General features: G+C 55.7%; 3 protein-coding genes across 3 annotated transcripts; 1 reads left to right on the top strand and 2 right to left on the bottom strand.

Moving 5' to 3' along the window:
* Positions 1 to 1,972: 1,972 nt before the first annotated feature.
* On the bottom strand, positions 1,973 to 6,149 carry DDA1 (DET1 and DDB1 associated 1). Its single transcript, XM_058040835.1, has 5 exons — positions 6,095 to 6,149; positions 5,282 to 5,362; positions 4,898 to 4,949; positions 4,498 to 4,559; positions 1,973 to 3,968 (listed from the first exon to the last, which is right to left on the bottom strand). Exons 1-5 carry the CDS (start codon positions 6,095 to 6,097, stop codon positions 3,858 to 3,860), a joined length of 309 nt encoding a protein of 102 aa, XP_057896818.1. The 5' UTR covers positions 6,098 to 6,149; the 3' UTR covers positions 1,973 to 3,857.
* A 512-nt stretch (positions 6,150 to 6,661) lies between these two features.
* MRPL34 (mitochondrial ribosomal protein L34) lies at positions 6,662 to 7,270 on the bottom strand. Its single transcript, XM_058040926.1, has 2 exons — positions 7,194 to 7,270; positions 6,662 to 7,102 (listed from the first exon to the last, which is right to left on the bottom strand). The coding sequence occupies exons 1-2, from the start codon at positions 7,268 to 7,270 to the stop codon at positions 6,832 to 6,834; spliced, it is 348 nt and encodes a 115-aa protein (XP_057896909.1). The 3' UTR covers positions 6,662 to 6,831.
* A 933-nt stretch (positions 7,271 to 8,203) lies between these two features.
* ABHD8 (abhydrolase domain containing 8) lies at positions 8,204 to 13,743 on the top strand. Its single transcript, XM_058040821.1, has 5 exons — positions 8,204 to 8,675; positions 11,022 to 11,724; positions 12,348 to 12,518; positions 12,863 to 13,079; positions 13,485 to 13,743. Exons 2-5 carry the CDS (start codon positions 11,030 to 11,032, stop codon positions 13,632 to 13,634), a joined length of 1,233 nt encoding a protein of 410 aa, XP_057896804.1. The 5' UTR covers positions 8,204 to 8,675; positions 11,022 to 11,029; the 3' UTR covers positions 13,635 to 13,743.
* The last annotated feature ends 4,776 nt before the right edge of the window (positions 13,744 to 18,519 follow it).

Below are 18,519 nucleotides of genomic sequence, written 5' to 3'. Positions count from 1 at the left end.
GACAATGCGGGAGGGGGTGGGAGCCGCTTCGCTGCTGCCGCGGGAAGGAATTCCTGGATTTCCCAGATTCCCGGGATTCCCTGGATTCCAGCGGGATCCATGCTGGGAATGCGCTCCCTCCTTTCCCTGCTTCGCTTCGCGGGGTTGGTGGCACTTGAGGACATCCATTCCCAAAGGGAAAAATCTGGGAAAAGAGGGAAAAGCTGGGAAAAGGGGGGGAGGGGGGGAAGTGGTCCCAAGCCCCCTCCTGTTCCCTCTTCCCAAAAATCAGGTTGGAATTTTTTTCGGGTTTTTTCCCCCCCTCCTCTTTCGAAGAATCCATGGAATTTTGGGGTTTGGGGTTTTTTTTTGGGATCCCAAATCGAAGCCATTTTCCAGAGCAATAAGGGCAGGAAAATCCGGGATTCCCAAAGGGAAAAGCTCCGTGTTCCCACTCCGGGGTGGGAAAAATCCCGGTGGGATCAGGGATGGAGACTGGGAAAGAAAATTTGGGAATTGGGGATGGAAACTGGGATTAGGGATAGAGTTTGGGAATGGGGGTGGAGATTTGGGAATTGGAGATGGAATTTTGGATTGGGGATGGAGATTTGGGGTTGGGGATTTTGGGATCTGGGAACAGGGAAGGAGATTTGGGAATTTGGGAAGGAGATTTGGGAACGTGGATGCAGGAGGGTCCCAATCCCCCCACCTGCCCTGGCCTGGAATGTCCTGGAGAGATCCTGGGGCAAATCCCAGGAAAAGGGAGCCCTGGGAACGTTGGGAATTCCAGGAAAATGAGACCCCCGAATTCCAGGAGGCTCCGGCTCCTCCTCCCTCCCTCATCCCACGGGATTTTCCCAAAAATCCCCGGGAATGGCTTTGATCTCATTTCCCTCTGGAGTGGAGAATTCCCAGAGGAAAAAGCCCCAAATCTGGGGAATTTTCATCCCTTTCCCAAAAAACCAACAAAAAAACCTCTGGAATTTTGGAGGAGGGAAAAATTCGGGAATGGTTTTTCCTTTGATTTTTTTTCCTTGGAGTGCAAATTCCATGGGAATTCCAGGAAAGGAAGGAAAGGGAGGGGGGAGGGGGGGCTTAATTTATTTATTTTTAATTTATTTTTGTAAAATCCGCAATAAAAAAGAAATTTATTTCGACAGCTCATTTGCATCTCATTTGCATTTTTGAAAATTTGAATTAGGCTCCGGGATCTGGAGCAGCATTTCCAACCTCTGGAAAATGAGATCCAAATATTCCCAGGAGCCAGGAAATGAAAGGATGGAAAAATCCAATTAAATCCTTGAAATCCCATCAATTTCTTGTTGATAAAAATGTGGAATTTTTGGAAATTACTGGAAAAAGAATTCCGGTGGATATCTGGGATTTTAGCAGGAATTTTGGGAAAATCCAGGTTTTTCCAGCTCTGTAATCCCAGATTTTGGGTGGAAATGGAAGGATTTGAAGGGAAAATCCGGGAGCTGAGAATGACAGAACTTCCTAGGGTTTGGGAATGGACAAAATTGGGTGGAAAAATCCCAAAAAATTCAGGATTTGGCTCTGGGAATTCCAGGAATTCCAAGCCCTGGAGGTGTCCGGGGAGGGAATCCTGGGATTTGGGAGCTGCAGGACACAGAAAATCCTGGGATGAGGAGGAAGAGGTGGGAACTGGGCAAAAAATGGCAGAAAAATGGTGGAGTTTGGGAATTCCAGGTGTGAAGGCACCAGGAAGAGGCAGGAGGGGAATTTTCCAGAAGATTTCCTGAATGGGATCAAGGGAAGGGGGAGACAGAGCTGCAGGAATTCCAGGGCAAAGCTGGGAATGAGGTGGAGGAGAGAGGGAAGGGGGACCCCAAATCCCTGCGCAGATCCCAAACCCGCCCCGCTCTGGCCAATCCCGACCCTTCCCCCCAGAATTCCCCACCCATTTTTCCCGGGATAAATCCCCACTCCCCAGGCTCCCATCGCCCTTTCCCAGGGGGAAGAAAATCGGGAATTCCAGCAGGAAGTGCCAACTCTTTAATGGAACAACATTCCCGAGCCTCGGGAACCCCGGGATCCGCCCTCCTCTCCTGGAACCCCCGGAATTCCTCCTGGAGATTCCTCAAATCCGGCTCCTCCCAGAGTTCTCCAGCTGGAAATCCCAAACCAAACCAAAATCCCGGGAATTCCGCTTGTCCTTCCCCTCCCCCCACCCCCCAACACTGCATTCCAGGAATTCCAAAGTCGCTTCCATAAAAAAACCAACCAACCAAAACAAAACAAAACAAAACAAAACAAAAAAATTGGGAAAAATGGAGGCAGAGCCAAAGTTCTGGATTGAATTCCAGTCCCAAATTCCGACCGGAGCCGTGTCCTGCTCCTCCTGAGCTTCTGGAGGAGTTTTGGCCCTTCCCAGCCCGGAATTCCGAGGGTGGATCCGGGATTTTCCGGGAAAAGGGGCGGCAGGAACCCTCCCAGAGTCAGAGCTGGGAATTGATCCTGGAAATCTCCTGGAGAAATCCTGTGGGTTTCCCAGCAAGAGGAGGGAGAAAGGCCCCAAATTCCGGGATTCCTGTGGGAATCAGCTCCTCATGGAAAAGCAGCTGGAATTTTGGGATCATCCAGTCCTTTCCCGAAGTTCTCCATGGATCCTGAGCCTCTGGATGGTCCCGGAAAGGCGGCTGGGAATTGTCTCAATCCTGAGGATTTGGGCAGCATGGGATGGGCTCTGCATTCCCGGAATTCCAGCCTGGATTCTTCCATCCTGGATTCCTGAATTCCATCCTGGATTCTTCCAGCTCAGATCCTGAATTCCACCTTGGATTCCTGAATTCCAGCCCAGATCCCAAATTACATCCTGGATTCCTGGATTTCCTGCCTGGATTCTGGAATTCCAGCCTGGATTCCCAGAATTCCAGCCTGGATTCTTCCAACCCAGATCGCAAATTCCAGCCCAGATCCCAGATTCCATCCTGGATTCCTGGAATTCCAGCCAGGATTCTCCCAGATCTGGGGCCGCTCCCAGTCCTGGGAATTCCGAGTGATCCCTCGGACAGGATCCAGCAATTCCCGGGAGAAAAATCGGGATTTAAGGATCGACGCTCCCGGCTTTTCCAGAAGGTGGGGAAAAAAATTCCGCGGATCCAGCCCCAAAATAATCCCGGGGTTCCAAATTCCCAGGGATCGGCTCCAGCCATGATCGGAGCCTGGGAAGGGGTTGGGAATTTTCTGGAAAAATGGGAAAGGCCTCACAGTTGTGGTTGGGTTGGGAATATCCAAAGGATTCCTGGGAATTTCTCCAGGGGGACGTGAAGGGAAAAAAAATCCTGGAATTTTACAGGGAGGGGATGTGGAGAATCCTGGGAAAAGGGGATTTTTGGGAAGGGAGGAGAGCCCAGAAAAAGTGGGGTTTTGGGAATGAGGAATTCTGGGGTGTCACAGGGAATAGATCCCAAGAATCCCAAAAGAAGTGGAATTTTGGGGGTAAAAAAAAAGGGGGGGAGCTGTCCTGGAATTTCACAAGGAGCAGATCTGAGGAATCCCAGGAAAAAGGGAATTTTGGGAAGGGAATAAATCCCAGGAAAAGGGGATTTTTGGAAATGAGCTCACCTGGGAGATCTCAGGAGCAAATCCCAGGAATCTCAGGAAAAGGGGGAATTTTGGGGAATTAGGAATTCTGGGATACCCCAGAAAAACCAGGAATTTTGGGAATTAGGGCCCCTAAGGACGAACAATTCTCCCTCTCCATAAAAACCCCATAAATACAAACCAAAAACCAGGCACGAGGCAAATCCCAAATAAATAGGGCGGATCCTGGGAATTCCCAGCGGGTCAGGGGAGGGGTGCGGGAGGTGAGGAGAAGCGGGAAGAGCCTTGGGAACTCCCAGCTCCGGGGTGTTTTAAGTGTCCTCGGTCATGTCCTGGCTGCCGGTCCGGGCGATTTTGCGCGGCGGGGCCGAGTTCTCGCCCTCGAGCTCGCCCTGCTCCTGCTCGCGCTTCTTGGCCGCATTCTGCAACAGCGCCGGGCGTCAGCGGGCAATGCCGGGGGCAATGCCGGGGGCAATGCCGGGGGCAATGCCGGGGGCTCGGGGGGTTCCGGGGGGTTCCAAGGGATTTTAGGGGATTCCAGGGGTGTCCAGGGGGGTTCTGGGGAATTCTAGGGGGTTCCAGGGAATTCCAAGGCCAATTCCCAGGGAATTCCAGGGCAGACTCCCAGCATGGGGATCCCCAGTGTTCCCACATGCTGGGATTCCCAAATCCCCATATTCCCAAATGCCAACATTCCCACTCCCGAGTATTCCCATTCTCAACGTTCCCACACCCCAACCATTCCCAATCCCAAATTCCCAAACCCAACCACTCCCAAATTCCCAACCACAACCTCCCTCAATCCCAATTCCCCCTCATTTCCAGGGCCAGAACCACCCCAGGATTTCCTGCCTGGAATTCCCACATTCACCATTCCTACAGGAATGATTCCTGCAATGAATCCATCCCAAATTCCCAGAAAAATTGGGAAATTTGGATCCCAAATGTCACCTTTTTGTCCCACTGCTGGTGGAGGTAGCGCAGGAGGATGTTTGTCTTCTCTGTCACGATAACTGCAAATAATTCCAAGGAAAAACAGAGAAAAAAATGTCAGGTTTTAGGAGGATCTCAATGTGTAAGGAGGGAGGAAAAATTGGGAATTGTTGGAGGGGAAAAATGGGAATAAATAAAGGGGAAAAAAGGAGTAATTAAAGGGGGAATTGGGAATTAAAAGGGGGAATATTGGGAATAAATAAAGAGAAAACCGGGAATTAAAAGGGGGAAAATGGGAATTAAAAGGGGAATACTGGGAATTAAAAGAGGGAATATTGGGAATTAAGAGGGGGATCTGGGACTGTGGGATGTCCCTGGTGGAGCCGATAAACATCGGGATTTTCCCAGCAGGACTCACTCTGTTCCGAGGGGAATTCTCTGGTGGGCAAATACACCGAGGGCCGGCGGTTCTGGAACGGGAACGAGAGAGAGACTCAGGGACGGGATGGGAATGGGGGGGATCTGGGAATTCCGGGATTGGGGAACGCTGGGATGGGGAATTCCAGGATTTGGGAATTCAAGAATGGGAAATACCAGGACTGGGGAACTCTGGGATAGGGGAATTCTGGGATTGGAAAACTCTGGGATATGGGAATGCGGGGATTAGGGAATTCCAGGACCTGGGAATACTGGGCTGGGGAATTCCAGGATTTGGGAATTGTGTGACTGGGGAATTCCGGGATTGGGGAACTGCAGGATTAGGGAATTCCAGGATTAAGGAATGGGGCCCCGGAGCACTCACGGAAGCCTTGCAGACGGAATCCGCATGGAACCTGCTGAAGTTGCTCTTGTTGTACACCGGGAGCCCCTTCAGGAAATCTGCCTGGGGAGCCACAATTCCCAAAAATCCCTCAGGGAACGGGCAAGGACAGCCCAGGGAACCCCAGGGATTGGTATCTGTCCAACCCACCCCAAACTCCAGGGCCTGAGGGGAAATTCCCGGGATTTGGGCAGCTCCAAACTCTCCTTCCCCAGATAAAATTCCCAGGGTGATCCCAAGGCTGTGACGCCTAAGCCCCCCCCACAAAACAAATGGTTCAACCCAACTTTAGGGTGATCCCTAACCCCCCCGATGAAACAAATGGTTCTGCCCAACTTTAAGTTACCCCTCACCCAAAATAAATGGTTCGGCCCTCCCTTAGGGTGCCCCCCACCCATATTGGGGTGCTCCCACCTCACTCCCAGCCCAAATCCCACCCTAGGACTCCCCAAATCCTCCAAACCCCGCCCTGGGGTTCCCCTCACTCCAAACCCCGCCCTGGGGCTCCCCAAATCCCCCAAACCCCGCCCTGGCTCTACCCTCACCCCCAAATCCCCCGCACCCCGCCCGGGGCTCCCCTCAACGCCACCCCTGAGGGCGGGAACCCCTCACACCCCCTCAGCCCCGCCACCTCCGCCCAGGCCGCGGCGGGCGCGGGCCCTACAGGCCGGAAGCGGCGGCGCCGCCGCCGCTGCGGTACCGGGAAGGCCGCGGGCGGCGCGGCGGGGCCAGGGAGCCGCGGCCGGGCCGCCGAGGTCGGCGCGGGGCCGCCATTGCGGCGGGGGGCTCACGTACCATCTTCGCCGCCACCAGCCGGGAGGAGCCGCCCCGGCCCGCCTACTGTCATGGCCGGCCGCCTCGCGCGCGCCGATTGGCCCGCGCCCCGGAACACTGCGTTTCTATTGGGCGCCGCGACTGTCAATCATCGGCGGGAGGGTTGGGTCGAGGAAGGAAGTGCCCGCCCGGAAGGGCGGAGCGGATACAGTGCGGGAGGACCCGGATGGAGAGCGGCGCGGGGCGCGCCGGGAGGTGTAGTTTGAGCGGCGAGTCTGCTCTTCAATTAAGGGGCTGCTCATTAAGTGCCGGCTCATTAGCGGCGCTGGAAAAAGAGAATTCCTTCTCTATATCCTATCCCAGAGGTGATGCTGGAATCAGGAGCCCAGAGGATGGGGCAGAGGCGCTGCTAAGTGAAGAAAACCTGAATTCCACCCCTAATTCCGCACCCCTAACTTTCCCAAATATCTGCCCTGGTACGCGCCAGATTCCCCCTCCTCGTTAAATTCCCCACCATAATTAACGCAGAATTTCAGCACATTCCGCATTCTCACGTCTATAAACAAACAAAATTTTAAAAACTTGGAATAAACACACGCAAAACGTGAGGATAATTTAATAACGGAAGGAACAGCCGCGTCCCAAACCCCTCAGAGGCACGGTGTGACAGGGCCAGCAGGGCTGGACACCTCCTCTAGGGCCCGGCGGGGTCATCCCGAATTCCTGGAGAAGAATTCCCGGAGAATTCCGGGGTTCCCTCAGTGGCTCAGGGACTTCCTGCCCTTCAGCATCCGCCGCAGGATCACGGCGACCCCGCCGGGAGTGCTGATCCGTTTGATCCAGCCATGAGTCTTCTTCCGCTTCCAGTTGTTGGGCTGGTACTCGTTCCCCCGGGATTTTCCACGGATTTGTCGGAAATTCCATGCTGGGACCGGGACGCGGCAGAGAACGGCGGCGTTGGAAGTCCCGGGAAGAGGCTCCGGAGCGTTTGGGAGCAGCGGGAAAGGAAAACCTCGCAGCAGGGAAAAGCTTGGGGGAAATTAAAGCATAAAAAGGAGTGAGGAGAAGGAAATAAAGGATAAATTTAAAATTTTAAAGTTGAGATTTCCCCTCCCAGTACCTGCGGCCCCCTGCCCGCGCCCACACCGGGCCCAGCGCCGCCATTTTGCTCCGCCCGCCAATAACGCCGCTTCTCATTGGCTCCGTCCTCCCAGCCAATCACAGCCGGCGCTGCGCCGCAAGGGCTGATGGTGGTTGTAGTCGTCTCGGGGTCGTGAGGAGTTACCATGGCAACGGCGCCCCTGCGGCCTTGTCGCCTCGGGGGCGGTCGGTTGTCCCCCAGGATGTCGCGATAGGGCCACGAAGCCACTCCCAGTGCCTGGAAGAGCTCCATGAGAGCTGGAGAGGGGCCTGGGACAAGGGATGGAGGGACAGGAGCCAGGGAGTGGATTTGGGATGGAAAAAGGGAGATTTGGGGGATGGGGGGGGGGGGGGGGGGGGGATTTTGGGAAGGAATTCCCCGAGCAGCTGAGCTGCTCCAGCCCTGGAATGTCCAAGGAAAGGTGGAATCAGCCTGGGATGGTCCAAGATGGGATTGGGTGAGATTTCAGGTCCTTCCAAGCCAGATAATTTCAGGATTTTCTTTTTTGTGATCAATCCCAGCCCAAGAGCAGAAGCAGCTCCAGGATTTTTCCCTCCTCGTTTTTGTGGCCCAGTAGGAATGAGGGGATGTGGCTCAACCCTCCCCGAGCCCAAAATCTGGGAAAATAAACCCAAAACTTAGCCCTGGTTTGGTGTTTAGCCTCCTGGGGGTGGCTGATGGGTTTGAGACACTGCCATGTTCATGGCACTACCACACATGTGACACGTTGGTGGCACTGCCATGTTTGTGGCTCTGCCACCCTCATGGCACTGCCACACTCGCCCCCTTTGCCATCCCAAAAAGCACCACAGTGTCACCACCCCATCCCAAATGCCACCTCTGTCCCTGTCCCCTTCTGTCCCTGTGCCCATCCCCGTCCCCGTCCTGTCCCCTCTGTCCCCGTCCCTGTCCCTGTCCATCAGCCGCAGTCCCTGTCGCTGTCCGCATCCCTGTCTCCGCTGTCGCTGTCCCTGTCCCCATCCCAGCCGCTGTCCTCATCCCTGTCCCCATCCCTGTCGCTGTCCCCATCCCGCTCCCCTCTGTCGCTGTCCATCAGCCGCGGTCCCGCCCCTCCGGAGCTCTTCGGGCTTTGCCTTTTCCATGGCGACCGCTCCAAGGACGAGCCCGGAGCGCCCCCGGAGCGGGCACGGGCGGCACTCGGGGCCGTTTGGGCAATTTGGGGCGTTTTGGGGAATTTTCGGGGGGGGCTGAAGGAATTCACTCCCTCTCGCCCCCCCAAAAACGCCGGGAAAAAAAAAAAAAATCGGGATTTTCACCGCCCCGCTTCGCCTCCCCACCGGGAATTCTGCGGAATTCCAGGATTTGCACGGGGAACTCGGCGCAATTCCAAGATTTGCACGGGGAATTTTGCCGAATTCCAGGATTTGCAGCGGGAATCCTGCGCAATTCCAGGATTTTTCCCTCCTCCCGCATCCCCGGAGCCCCTGGGCCATCGATGAGGTGAGCGGCGCTTTTTTCCCCCCGCGGGGCTGCGGGAATGTCCTGGCGCCCGAGGTGCTGCTGGTGGAGGGGGGGGGATGACCCAAAAATGCGGGAATTTTTCCCGTCGGGAAAACCAAAATCTGGGATGCGAGGGGGGTTGGGATGTTGTGGGGCAGAGAGGAGCCAGGAAAAACCCGGATTTGTGCAGGTGCGCCAGGGAGCGGGGGAAGGAGGAAATTATCCTGGAAAACCAACTCGGGGAAAAGCTTCCTTCATTCCTTCCCTCCTTCCTTCATTCCTTCCTTCCTTCATTCCTTCCTTCCTTCATTCATTCCTTCATTCTTTCATTCCTTCTTTCCTCCCCTCGTGATGCAACGGCGGGGATGGATTGCTGGGGGGGAGGGGGGTCCGATCCCGCTGGAATTTCGGCTGGAATTTTGGGAAAACCTGCCCGAGGTGGAGGGAGAGGCTGGGCTGGTTCCAGTGCCTGATCCCAAACCCTGATTCCAGACCCTGATCCCAAATCCTGATCCTAAGCCCTGATCCCAAGCCCTGATCCCAAATCCTGATCCCAAAGGCTCCTGATTCCAAATCCTGATTCCAAATCCTGCTCCCGAGTCCCCCGTGCCATTCCTGTGTTCCCTGTGCCAGCCCCGGTGCCAGGATCCCAAGGCCAGATCCCGAGGCAGGATCCCAACAGCACAATCCCAGTGGCATGATCCCTTTGGCAGGATCCCAAGGATGGATTTCTCTTGCTCCAGGATCCCTCTGCCAGATCCTGCCATTCCTGCCTCATTTCCATTCCCAGTCTTACATAAGAGGCATTGAATTCCCAAAATCCTGAATTCCTGATATCCCAAATTCCCAGATTTTCAATTTCTCAAAATCCTGGATTCCCAATTTCTCAAAATCCTGGATTCCCAAAATCCTGAATTCCCTGATTCCTGATTTCCCAGATTCCAGATTTCCCAGATTCCCATGTCCCCGGATTCCCAGATTCCCACATTTCTGATTTCCCAGATTCCCAGATTCCCAGATTCCCAGATTCCCGGATTCCCAGATTTCCCAGATTCCCGATTTCCCAGATTCCCGGATTCCCACATTTCTGATTTCCCAGATTCCCGGGATCCCTCGGGCAGCCGGAGCGGGGCTGGGAAGGAGCCGGGTCGGGATAATCCCCCCCACCATCCCGTTTCCATGGCAACGGGCGCCATTCCCGCCTTCCTGCATCCATCGGGATCCTGTTCCAGCCTTTCCCCCCTGGATGCTCCGGGCACTGAGCGCGAGGGAGGTGGGAGACAGGAGACGGGGATCCGGGATCAGGGATCCTGGGATCTGCAGATCTGGGATATGGGGATCCAGGAATTTGGGAATCTGGGAATCCGGGAATCTGGGGATTCAGGAGTCTTGGAATGTAGGGAACTGGGATCCCACAGGAATGGGAACTGGGATCCCACTGGAACAGGATCCTGATCCTGCAAGAATGGGAACTGGGATCCTGCAGGAATGAGGTCTGGGATCCCGATCCCACAGGAATGGGAATTGGGATTCTGATCTCACAGGAATGGGAACTGGGATTGTGCAGGAATGGGATCAGGACCCCGCAGGAATGGGATCTGGGATCAGGACCCCGCAGGATCAGCGCTTGTATCCCACTTTCTCCTCCCGCTGCCATCAATAATTCACCGTGTTCATTTTCCCTCCGCCATAATTAACCCATTCCCAACCTCCGTGCCCCCATTCCCTGAATATTCAGCTTTTCCCTGAATATTCCCAAAATCCCAAGATTTCAACTCCAGCAGCAAGCTTTGGGAACAGCCTGGATAATCCCACATTCCTTAGTTTATTTTGTGGAGAGATTTTAATTAAATTTTAATTCCCACCTCGGATGCTGCTTCCGACCACAGCCGTGTTTATATTTAATGGGATAAATATTTCAATTTTATGGGATAAATATTTATCTTTGTGGGATAAATAATGAATTCCCAGGGCTGGAACTTCCCTGTGCTCCACATTTATTGGGAAAAGGGAATTTTCTCTTCCAAATAGGCTTTTTTTCCCCCAGGTTTTTTCTTTCAGCCTGAATAAATCCCTTTTCCAAGGGCTTGATGGGAACTTCAGGGCTTGGGGACAGGGATGTGACCCAGAAAAAAGCAGGATGGGGAATTGACCATGTTTCCATGTTTTTCCCTGGTTTTCCACATTTTTCCATTCTTTCCCATGGTCTTCCTTGTTTTCCCATGTTTTTCCACATTTGCCCAGGCATCACCATGCTGACCAGCATCACCGACGGCTTCCTCTGCTGGAATTAGGACTGAATCCCATTTTTCCCCCATTTTTCCCCAATTTCCCCCATTTTCCCAGGCATCACCATGCTGACCAGCATCACCGACGGCTTCCTCTGCTGCCTGCTGGGCAAGACCCCCAACGCCGTGGGGCCCCTGGACAGCGTTGAGTCCAGTGACGGCTTCACCTTCCTGGAGGTGAAGCCCGGCCGGATCCTGCGCATCCACCACAGCGCTCCCGAGCGCCCGGGACCCCCGGAATTCCCGGGCTCGTCCCCCGAGCGCGGCGCCGTGCGCTGCCAGCGCCGCATCACGCTCTACCGCAACGGGCAGCTGCTGATCGAGAACCTGGGCGAGGCCTCGCGCCCCGAGAGCGCCCGCAGCCCGCGGCGGTGCCCGCCGTGCCCGGTGCCCGAGGCCAACGGCGAGCCGGGAGCACCGGAGCCCGCCGGGGCGGCCGCCAAGCGCCGCAAGCGCAAGCCCAAGAGGGTGGTGACGGTGGACTGCAAGAAGCGCATCACCAGCTGCAAGGGCACGCACGGGGACGTGGTGCTGTTCTTCATCCACGGCGTCGGAGGCTCCTTGGACATCTGGAAGGAGCAGCTGGAGTTCTTCTCCAAGCTGGGCTACGAGGTGGTGGCGCCGGACTTGGCGGGGCACGGCTGCAGCTCGGCGCCGCCCGTGGCCGCCGCCTACACCTTCTATGCGCTGGCCGAGGACATGAGGGCCGTGTTCAAGCGCTACGCCAAGAAAAGGAACATCCTCATCGGGCACTCCTATGGGTAAGGGGCTGGGAGCATCCCGGAAAATGGGAATGGTCACAAACCCCAGGTTTTAGGGGTGTGGGGTTCCCATTTTGGGATTTTACTGGGATTTGGAATTGGGCTGTGTTCAAGTGCTACGCCAAGAAAAGGAACATCCTCATCAGGCACTCCTACGGGTAAGGGGCTGGGATCATCCTGGTAAATGGGAATGGACACAAACCCTGTGTTTTAGGAGTTTGGGGTTCCCATTCTTTTATCCCATTTTTATCCTGTTTAACCCATTTTTATCTCATTTTTATCCTGTTTCTCCTGGGATTCAGAGCTCCAGAGTGCCCTTGGGGCAGGCACCATCTTGGTGTCCAGCTAATCCCAAGAGGGAAGTGCAAGGGCAGGGGCTATAATTAGGATAAACCAGGATTAGGGCTCCTGATTAGGTGCAGACTAACGAAGGAGACAGAGCCCTGCCACGCTGGCACCCTGTCCCAATGTCCCCTCAGGGTGGCCTTCTGCATGTTCCTGGCACACAAGTACCCCGAGCTGGTGCACAAAGTGATCACAATCAATATAATCAATATAATTAGTATAATTAATAATTAAAATAGGGAAAGCCAACACTCTGTGGTTATTTTTAACCCTTTCAGGGTGTCCTTCTGCACGTTCCTGGCTCACGAGTACCCCGAGCTGGTGCACAAGGTGATCATGATCAACGGGGGCGGCCCCACAGCGCTGGAGCCCAGCCTGTGCTCCATCTTCAACCTGCCCCCGTGTGTGCTGCACTGCCTGTCCCCCTGCCTGGCCTGGAGCTTCCTCAAGTGAGTCACCGCTGCCACACACAGGGTCCTGTGCCACCCAGAGGGAGTCCTGTGCCACCCACGGGTCAGCCTGGCACTGCCACTGCTGAGGGAGGGGACACAGTGTGGCTTTTGGGGGTCTGGGGGCTTCTGTGCTGCTCAGGGGGCATCCTGGCACTGCCAATCTGAGAGAGGGGACAGGAGGTGGATTTGGGGGGGGCTGGAATCTCCTGTCACCTCTCAGGGGACTCACGCCAGCAGTGCCACTCTGAGGAAGGGGAGGGAGTGGCTTTTGGGGAGCTGGAGGGCTGGGGCTCACCCTGGCACTGCTGAATTTTGGTCTGAGCCCCCTCCCCCTGTGCCAGGGCCGGCTTTGCCCGCCAAGGTGCCAAGGAGAAGCAGCTGCTGAAGGAGGGCAATGCCTTCAACGTCTCGTCCTTCGTGCTGAGGGCCACCATGAGCGGGCAGTACTGGCCCGAGGGCGACGAGCTGTACCACGCCGAGCTGGCCGTGCCCGTGCTGCTGGTGCACGGCATGCACGACAAGTTCGTGCCCATCGAGGAGGACCAGAGGATGGCAGAGGTACGGGGTGGCACCTCTGAGATGGGTTTGGGGACTCTACCCCCCGAAATGGGGGGGAGGGGGTGGTGCTGTGGAGCCTTGGGGAGGGAGGGGGCAATCCTCTTGTGACCTGAGGGACATGGTCATGGTGGGACAGGGATGGGCAGGGTCAGCTTGGCATGGGCAGGGACATGGGTGGGACATGGGCAGGGACACTTTGTCATGGGTGGGGACACCTCTCACCGTCCCAAGGTGCTCCAAGCCCTGCCAGGGGCACTCCCTGGGAGGGGACAGAGTGGCTTTGGAGGGCTGGGGCAGGGCTGGGGCTCTTCCTGGCCCTGCCACTTGCCAGGGAGGGGACAGAGTCGCTTTTGGGGGCTCGTGCCACCTCGGGAGGGGCCTCACCGTGCCGCTGGCCACCCACAGATCCTGCTGATCGCCTTCCTGAAGGTGATCGACGAGGGCAGCCACATGGTGATGCTGGAGTGCCCCGACACGGTGAACACGCTGCTGCACGAGTTCGTCCTCTGGGAGCCCGACACGCCCGCGGCCCGCGGCGACGGCGACACCAAATGAGGGCCAGCGACACGCGGGGACAGCGGGCTGGCTGCTCCCGCGGCAGCGGCGGAGCGCGGAGCGGGCTCGGCCCAGCCGCCAGCCCGGGTTGTGCCCAGGGCCGAGCGAGGAGGAGCCCCGGGCTGCGATGGCAGCGCCGGGAGAGGAGCGCGGCGAGTGCCCAGGGCCGGGGACAGCGGGGACACGGCACAGCCTGCCCCAGCCCCGACAGGACAGCGGGGACACGGCACAGCCTGCCCCAGCCCCGACAGGACAGCGGGGACACGGCACAGCCTGCCCCAGCCCCGACAGGACAGCGGGGACACGGCTCGGCCGGTCCCCAGCCCCAGATAGGTCACAGTCGGTCCCCAAACCTCGGGGACACGGCACAGCTGGTCCCCGACTCCGGACACGCCACCCCCGGCACTGGAGCAGCTCCGTCCCGGTTTTTTTTGTCGCCGTCGTTGTCATTCCCGCGCACAGCGACACGGGGAGGACGTGGAGAGTCCCGGAGACACCGGGAGGACACGGAAGGACCCGGGGACACCGGGAGGACGTGGAGGGTTCCCGCAGGGACTTTTGGGGCAGTTTTCAGCAGAATCCAGAGGCTCCCCCACGTCGGGATTTGCCTGGATTTTGGGGGTTCCTTGTGGGGTTCGACGGCTCCTGCTGGCATGAGGAGGAGGATGATGCGGATGAAGATTCCCGGAGTGTCCCCAGTGGCACCAGGGCCACGTCCCCGCTGCCAGCAGCGCTTTTAGGGCAGAGCCCCTCGGGGCCAGCCCCGGGCCTTTCCCGCGGCTCCGTCCCCGGGATCCGCCCCTGGAGCAGCGGGGGACAGCGGGACCCCATTCCCGGAGATTCCCGGTGATGATTCCCGGGATTCCTGATAATTCCCGCCCGGTTCCCTGGGATCCCGGACCACCCGATCCCCGCAGATCCCGCCCCTCCTGTACAAACCCGCGACCCCCCCATTCCCGGGAGCCACCCGAGGATGCCCCCGGTGCCACCCGCAATGCCAGGAGCTGCCACCACTCACCACCCCCCCTCCAAAATTCCCGACATTTAAACCAAAGAAGGCGCCGACCCCACCGACACCTCGGCCCTGTCCCTTGTCCCAGCCTGTCCCCTGCCCCACACGGGGCTGGCACCGCACCGAGCGGCTCAGAGGACCCCGCGATGTCCCCGCTGATGTCCCCAGGGTGTCCCCCCTGTGCCAGCCCCGCCCGCTGCTGTCTCATAATGAGAATTTTACCCCAAACCCGCCAGCAACGCCCCCCAAATGCCACGCACCGGCTGTGGGGTCACAGCTCTGTCCCCTCCCCCCGGGAGCCACATTCCTGTCGCGCTGCCACCCCCGCTGCCACCGCCGCGTCCGTGCCAGGACCCAGTAAAGCCGTGCTAAATGCCAGCCGTGCCAGGACCCGTGTCAATCTGTGCTGAATGCCAGCCCGTGCCATGGCACCCAGTAAACCCGTGCTGAATGCCAGCCGTGCCAGGCCACTCAGTAAAGCTGTGCTGAATGCCAGCCGTGCCAGGCCACTCAGTAAAGCTGTGCTGAGTGCCAGCCCGTGCCATGGCACCCAGTAAAGTCGTGCTGAATGCCAGCCCGTGCCAGTGAAGCCGTGCTCCATGCCAGCCCGGCCGGGTCCATGCTGGGAGTGCTGGGGCAGGGACGGGATCCCAGAATTCCCGGGGAAGGATTCGCTGGGAAAATCAGAATGTTCCCCAAAAATGTCACACCCTGGGGTGCTCGGTGTCACCTTTGGGCACTTGGTGTCACCTTGGGGTGTTTGGTGTCACCCTGGGGCACTGAGGGTGTCCACAGACTGCTCATGGCACAGTGCAGGACAAGGACACCGAGGACACCCTGGTGCCACTCGGGCCCAGCCAGCGGCCACAGGCCTGGGGGTGGGCACGGGGACAAGGGTGGCACCCACCGGCATTGGGGACAGCCCCGGGACCCACTGGCTGTGCTGGGAGAGATGGGGGCTGTGGGATTGGGAATGAGGGATTGGGGCTGGGGATTTGGGATTGGAAATGGGGAGTTTGGGGTTGGGGCTGGGGATTTGGGGTTGGAAATGGGGAGTTTGGGGTTGGGGCTGGGGATTTGGGGTTGGAAATGGGGAGTTTGGGGTTGGGGCTGGGGATTTGGGGTTGGGGTGTGGGATTTAGGGTGACGCCAATCACGGCGGATGACGTCACACACAGGGGGCAGGGCCAAGACACTCAGCGCCCTCCAGTGGCCAGAACTGGCACTGCCCAGAGCCCCCAGTGCCACCTGGTGTACCCAAACTGTGGACACTGCCCAGTGACACCCAGTGCCATCAACTGGACCTCGATCCCCATGACCCGGAGGTGACACAGGCCCAGGAGAGGGGACACAGGGCCAGGAGAGACCCCAGCCCCACAAAGCCACCACGACACCACAAATCTGGTATGGGATCAAATCCTGGCTTTAATTCTGACCCAGATTTTCCACTTTTCTCCAAGGAAATATTTCCCCAAACGATTTGGGGAAATTCTCTCCCAGATTTGGCCTTCCAGGCCTGAAGTTTTGTGATTTCCTTGAACTTCATATTCCAACCAATATGGAATGAAGTGGGCGGGGTCACATAATGAATATGCATGAGTCTGTTAAGTGATCCTATTAATATGCAAATTTTGGGAATAAAATCCCCAAATCTGGGGAGAGGAGCTCTGAGAATTTCGCATATTTGGGAGGTTCAATAACCATTCCACTTTCTTTATTTAGTTTAATTTTTCTTTAATTCTTTAAAGAAAAAATTTCTTAAAGTTTAGTTTTTCTTTAATTCTTTAATTCTTTTCTTTCCGTGCCTCAGTTGCCCCCAAACCAGGTGGGACCCTTGGGCACCCCAAGCAGGCATGAAGCCCTGGCACCTTCCTCAAAATATCCCAAAAATATCCCCAAAACATCCCAAAAATATCCCAAAAAAACCTGCTCCACTTTTACGACTTCATGTGACAGAATTAAAAAAAAAAAAAAAAAGCCAAAAAAAAAGAAAAATAAAAAGAGAAAAACACCAAATATTTACCAAAATTTCCAGACCTGTCTTTTTTTTTTTTTTTTTTTTTTTTAAAAAGGGCCTTTTTTTTTCTCCCTTTTTTTATTATTTTGAGGCGGATTTTCGCCATCTGGAGAATGAAAAGGCTCTGGCAGGGCTGGTGAAGTGTCAGCGAAAAGGATTTAAAAATGTTGTTTTTATTATTATTTATGGGCTGGAACCCCAGAGAGGGAAAAGGAGCCAAAGAAATGTTCAAAAATAGATGGAAAAAGCAAAAAAAAAAAAAAATCGGGATGTTTTTTCCAGAGGTGGCTGAAAAATAAAATAAAATACCTTGGAAAAACACAAATAAACTGGGGGTTTTAGAGGTCGGGTTTTTGAGATTGGGAATTTTTGGGATCAGGGATTTTCGGGGTCTGGGATTTTTGGGGATTGTGGTTTCTGGGGATTGGGATTTTAGGATCGGGGATTTTTGGGATTTCTGGGATTGGGGATTTTTGGGATGGAGGTTTTTGGGATCAGGGCATTTTTGGGATCAGGGATTTTGATGATCGGGGGTTTTTGGGGTCTGGGATTTTTGGGATAGGGGGATTTTTGGGATTTCTGGGATTGGGGATTTTGGGATCAGGGCTTTTGGGGATCAGGGATTTTCCCAGCTCCCAGCAGAGGGAATGGTGGGAGCACAGCAGAGTCTCTTGGCTAGGCGGGCTGGAAATCCACAGCTGGAATTCCACAGCTGGATCAGCTGGAATGCTCTGGTTTGGGATTCCCGGGGATTCCAGTGTGGGGTCCCCAAGGATGCTCAGGTCCAGGATTCCCAGGGATTCCCTGATTTGGGGTTCCCTGGAATGCTCCAATTCGGAATTCCCAGGGATTTCTGGATTTGGGGTCCCCAAGGATGCTCCAGTTCAGAATTTTTGATTTGGGGTCCCTGGGAATGCTCTGGATACCTCGAGATGAGCTGGTTTGGGGTGCCCAGGGATCCCCAGAGATGCTCCAGTTTGGGGTCCCCAGAGATGCTTGGGTCCAGGATTCTCTGATTTGGGGTTTCTGAAATGTTCCAGTTCGGGATTCCCAGATTTGGGGTCCCCTGGGATGCTCAGTTTGGGATCCTCTGCTTTGGGGTCCCCGGGGATGCCCCATTTGGGGACAGGGCCTGGAAAGGGGATCCCAAATCCTTCCCTTCCCCTTTTCACCCCCTGTTCCCTCTCGTCCTGTTTTATTTTGGGGTGGATTTTTCTCTATTTAGGGCCTTTCCAGCTGCTTCCTTTTAATCCTTTTCATTCAGAGCCTGTCATTACATTTTCCATTCTTTCAAAGAAATAAAAAAACCAAAACAAAAGCGGCTTCCCAGGGGCCTTTCCAGCTCCTTATTCCCGGAGGTGAGGGGCAGAATATCCCAAAATATCCCCCAAAAATCCCAAAATATAAAAAATAAAATCCCAAATCCTTCCACTCCTGCTTCCCTGTGGAGTTTTTAGGTGTTTTTGGGATGCGTAGGAGGGGGGAATATCCCAAAAAAAGCCTCTCCGAGATCCTGACGTGCTGGCACATCCTTTCCCCGTCTCTTTTTGGGATCTGGCCATCCCAAATTGCTGGGGCGGGCCAGGAGCTGCCGGCTCTGGGCTCCCGTTCCCGCTTGGAATGGGGCCGGGAATGGGGAAAAGAAGCTTTTTCTGAGTTTTTCTCATCCCATTTTTCCTGTCTCCCGGGATATTCCCAGCCCTGCTCCTGCCTCCCGGACCCTCCAGGGTTAAATCCACCTCTGGGGCACCCCAAAATCCAAAATCCATTCCCCAGAATCTGAGGGGCCTTTCAGGGCATCATCCTCGCTCCATCCCCATCCCACATTCCATTAAAAAGTGGGAAAATTGAGGGAT

Source organism: Melospiza georgiana, chromosome 26 (assembly GCF_028018845.1).
Source record: "Melospiza georgiana isolate bMelGeo1 chromosome 26, bMelGeo1.pri, whole genome shotgun sequence".
In the NCBI taxonomy this organism is placed as follows: Eukaryota; Metazoa; Chordata; class Aves; order Passeriformes; family Passerellidae; genus Melospiza; species Melospiza georgiana.
The sequence above is the reverse complement of the archived record's forward strand: the minus strand, read 5'-3'. Positions and strand labels throughout refer to the sequence as shown.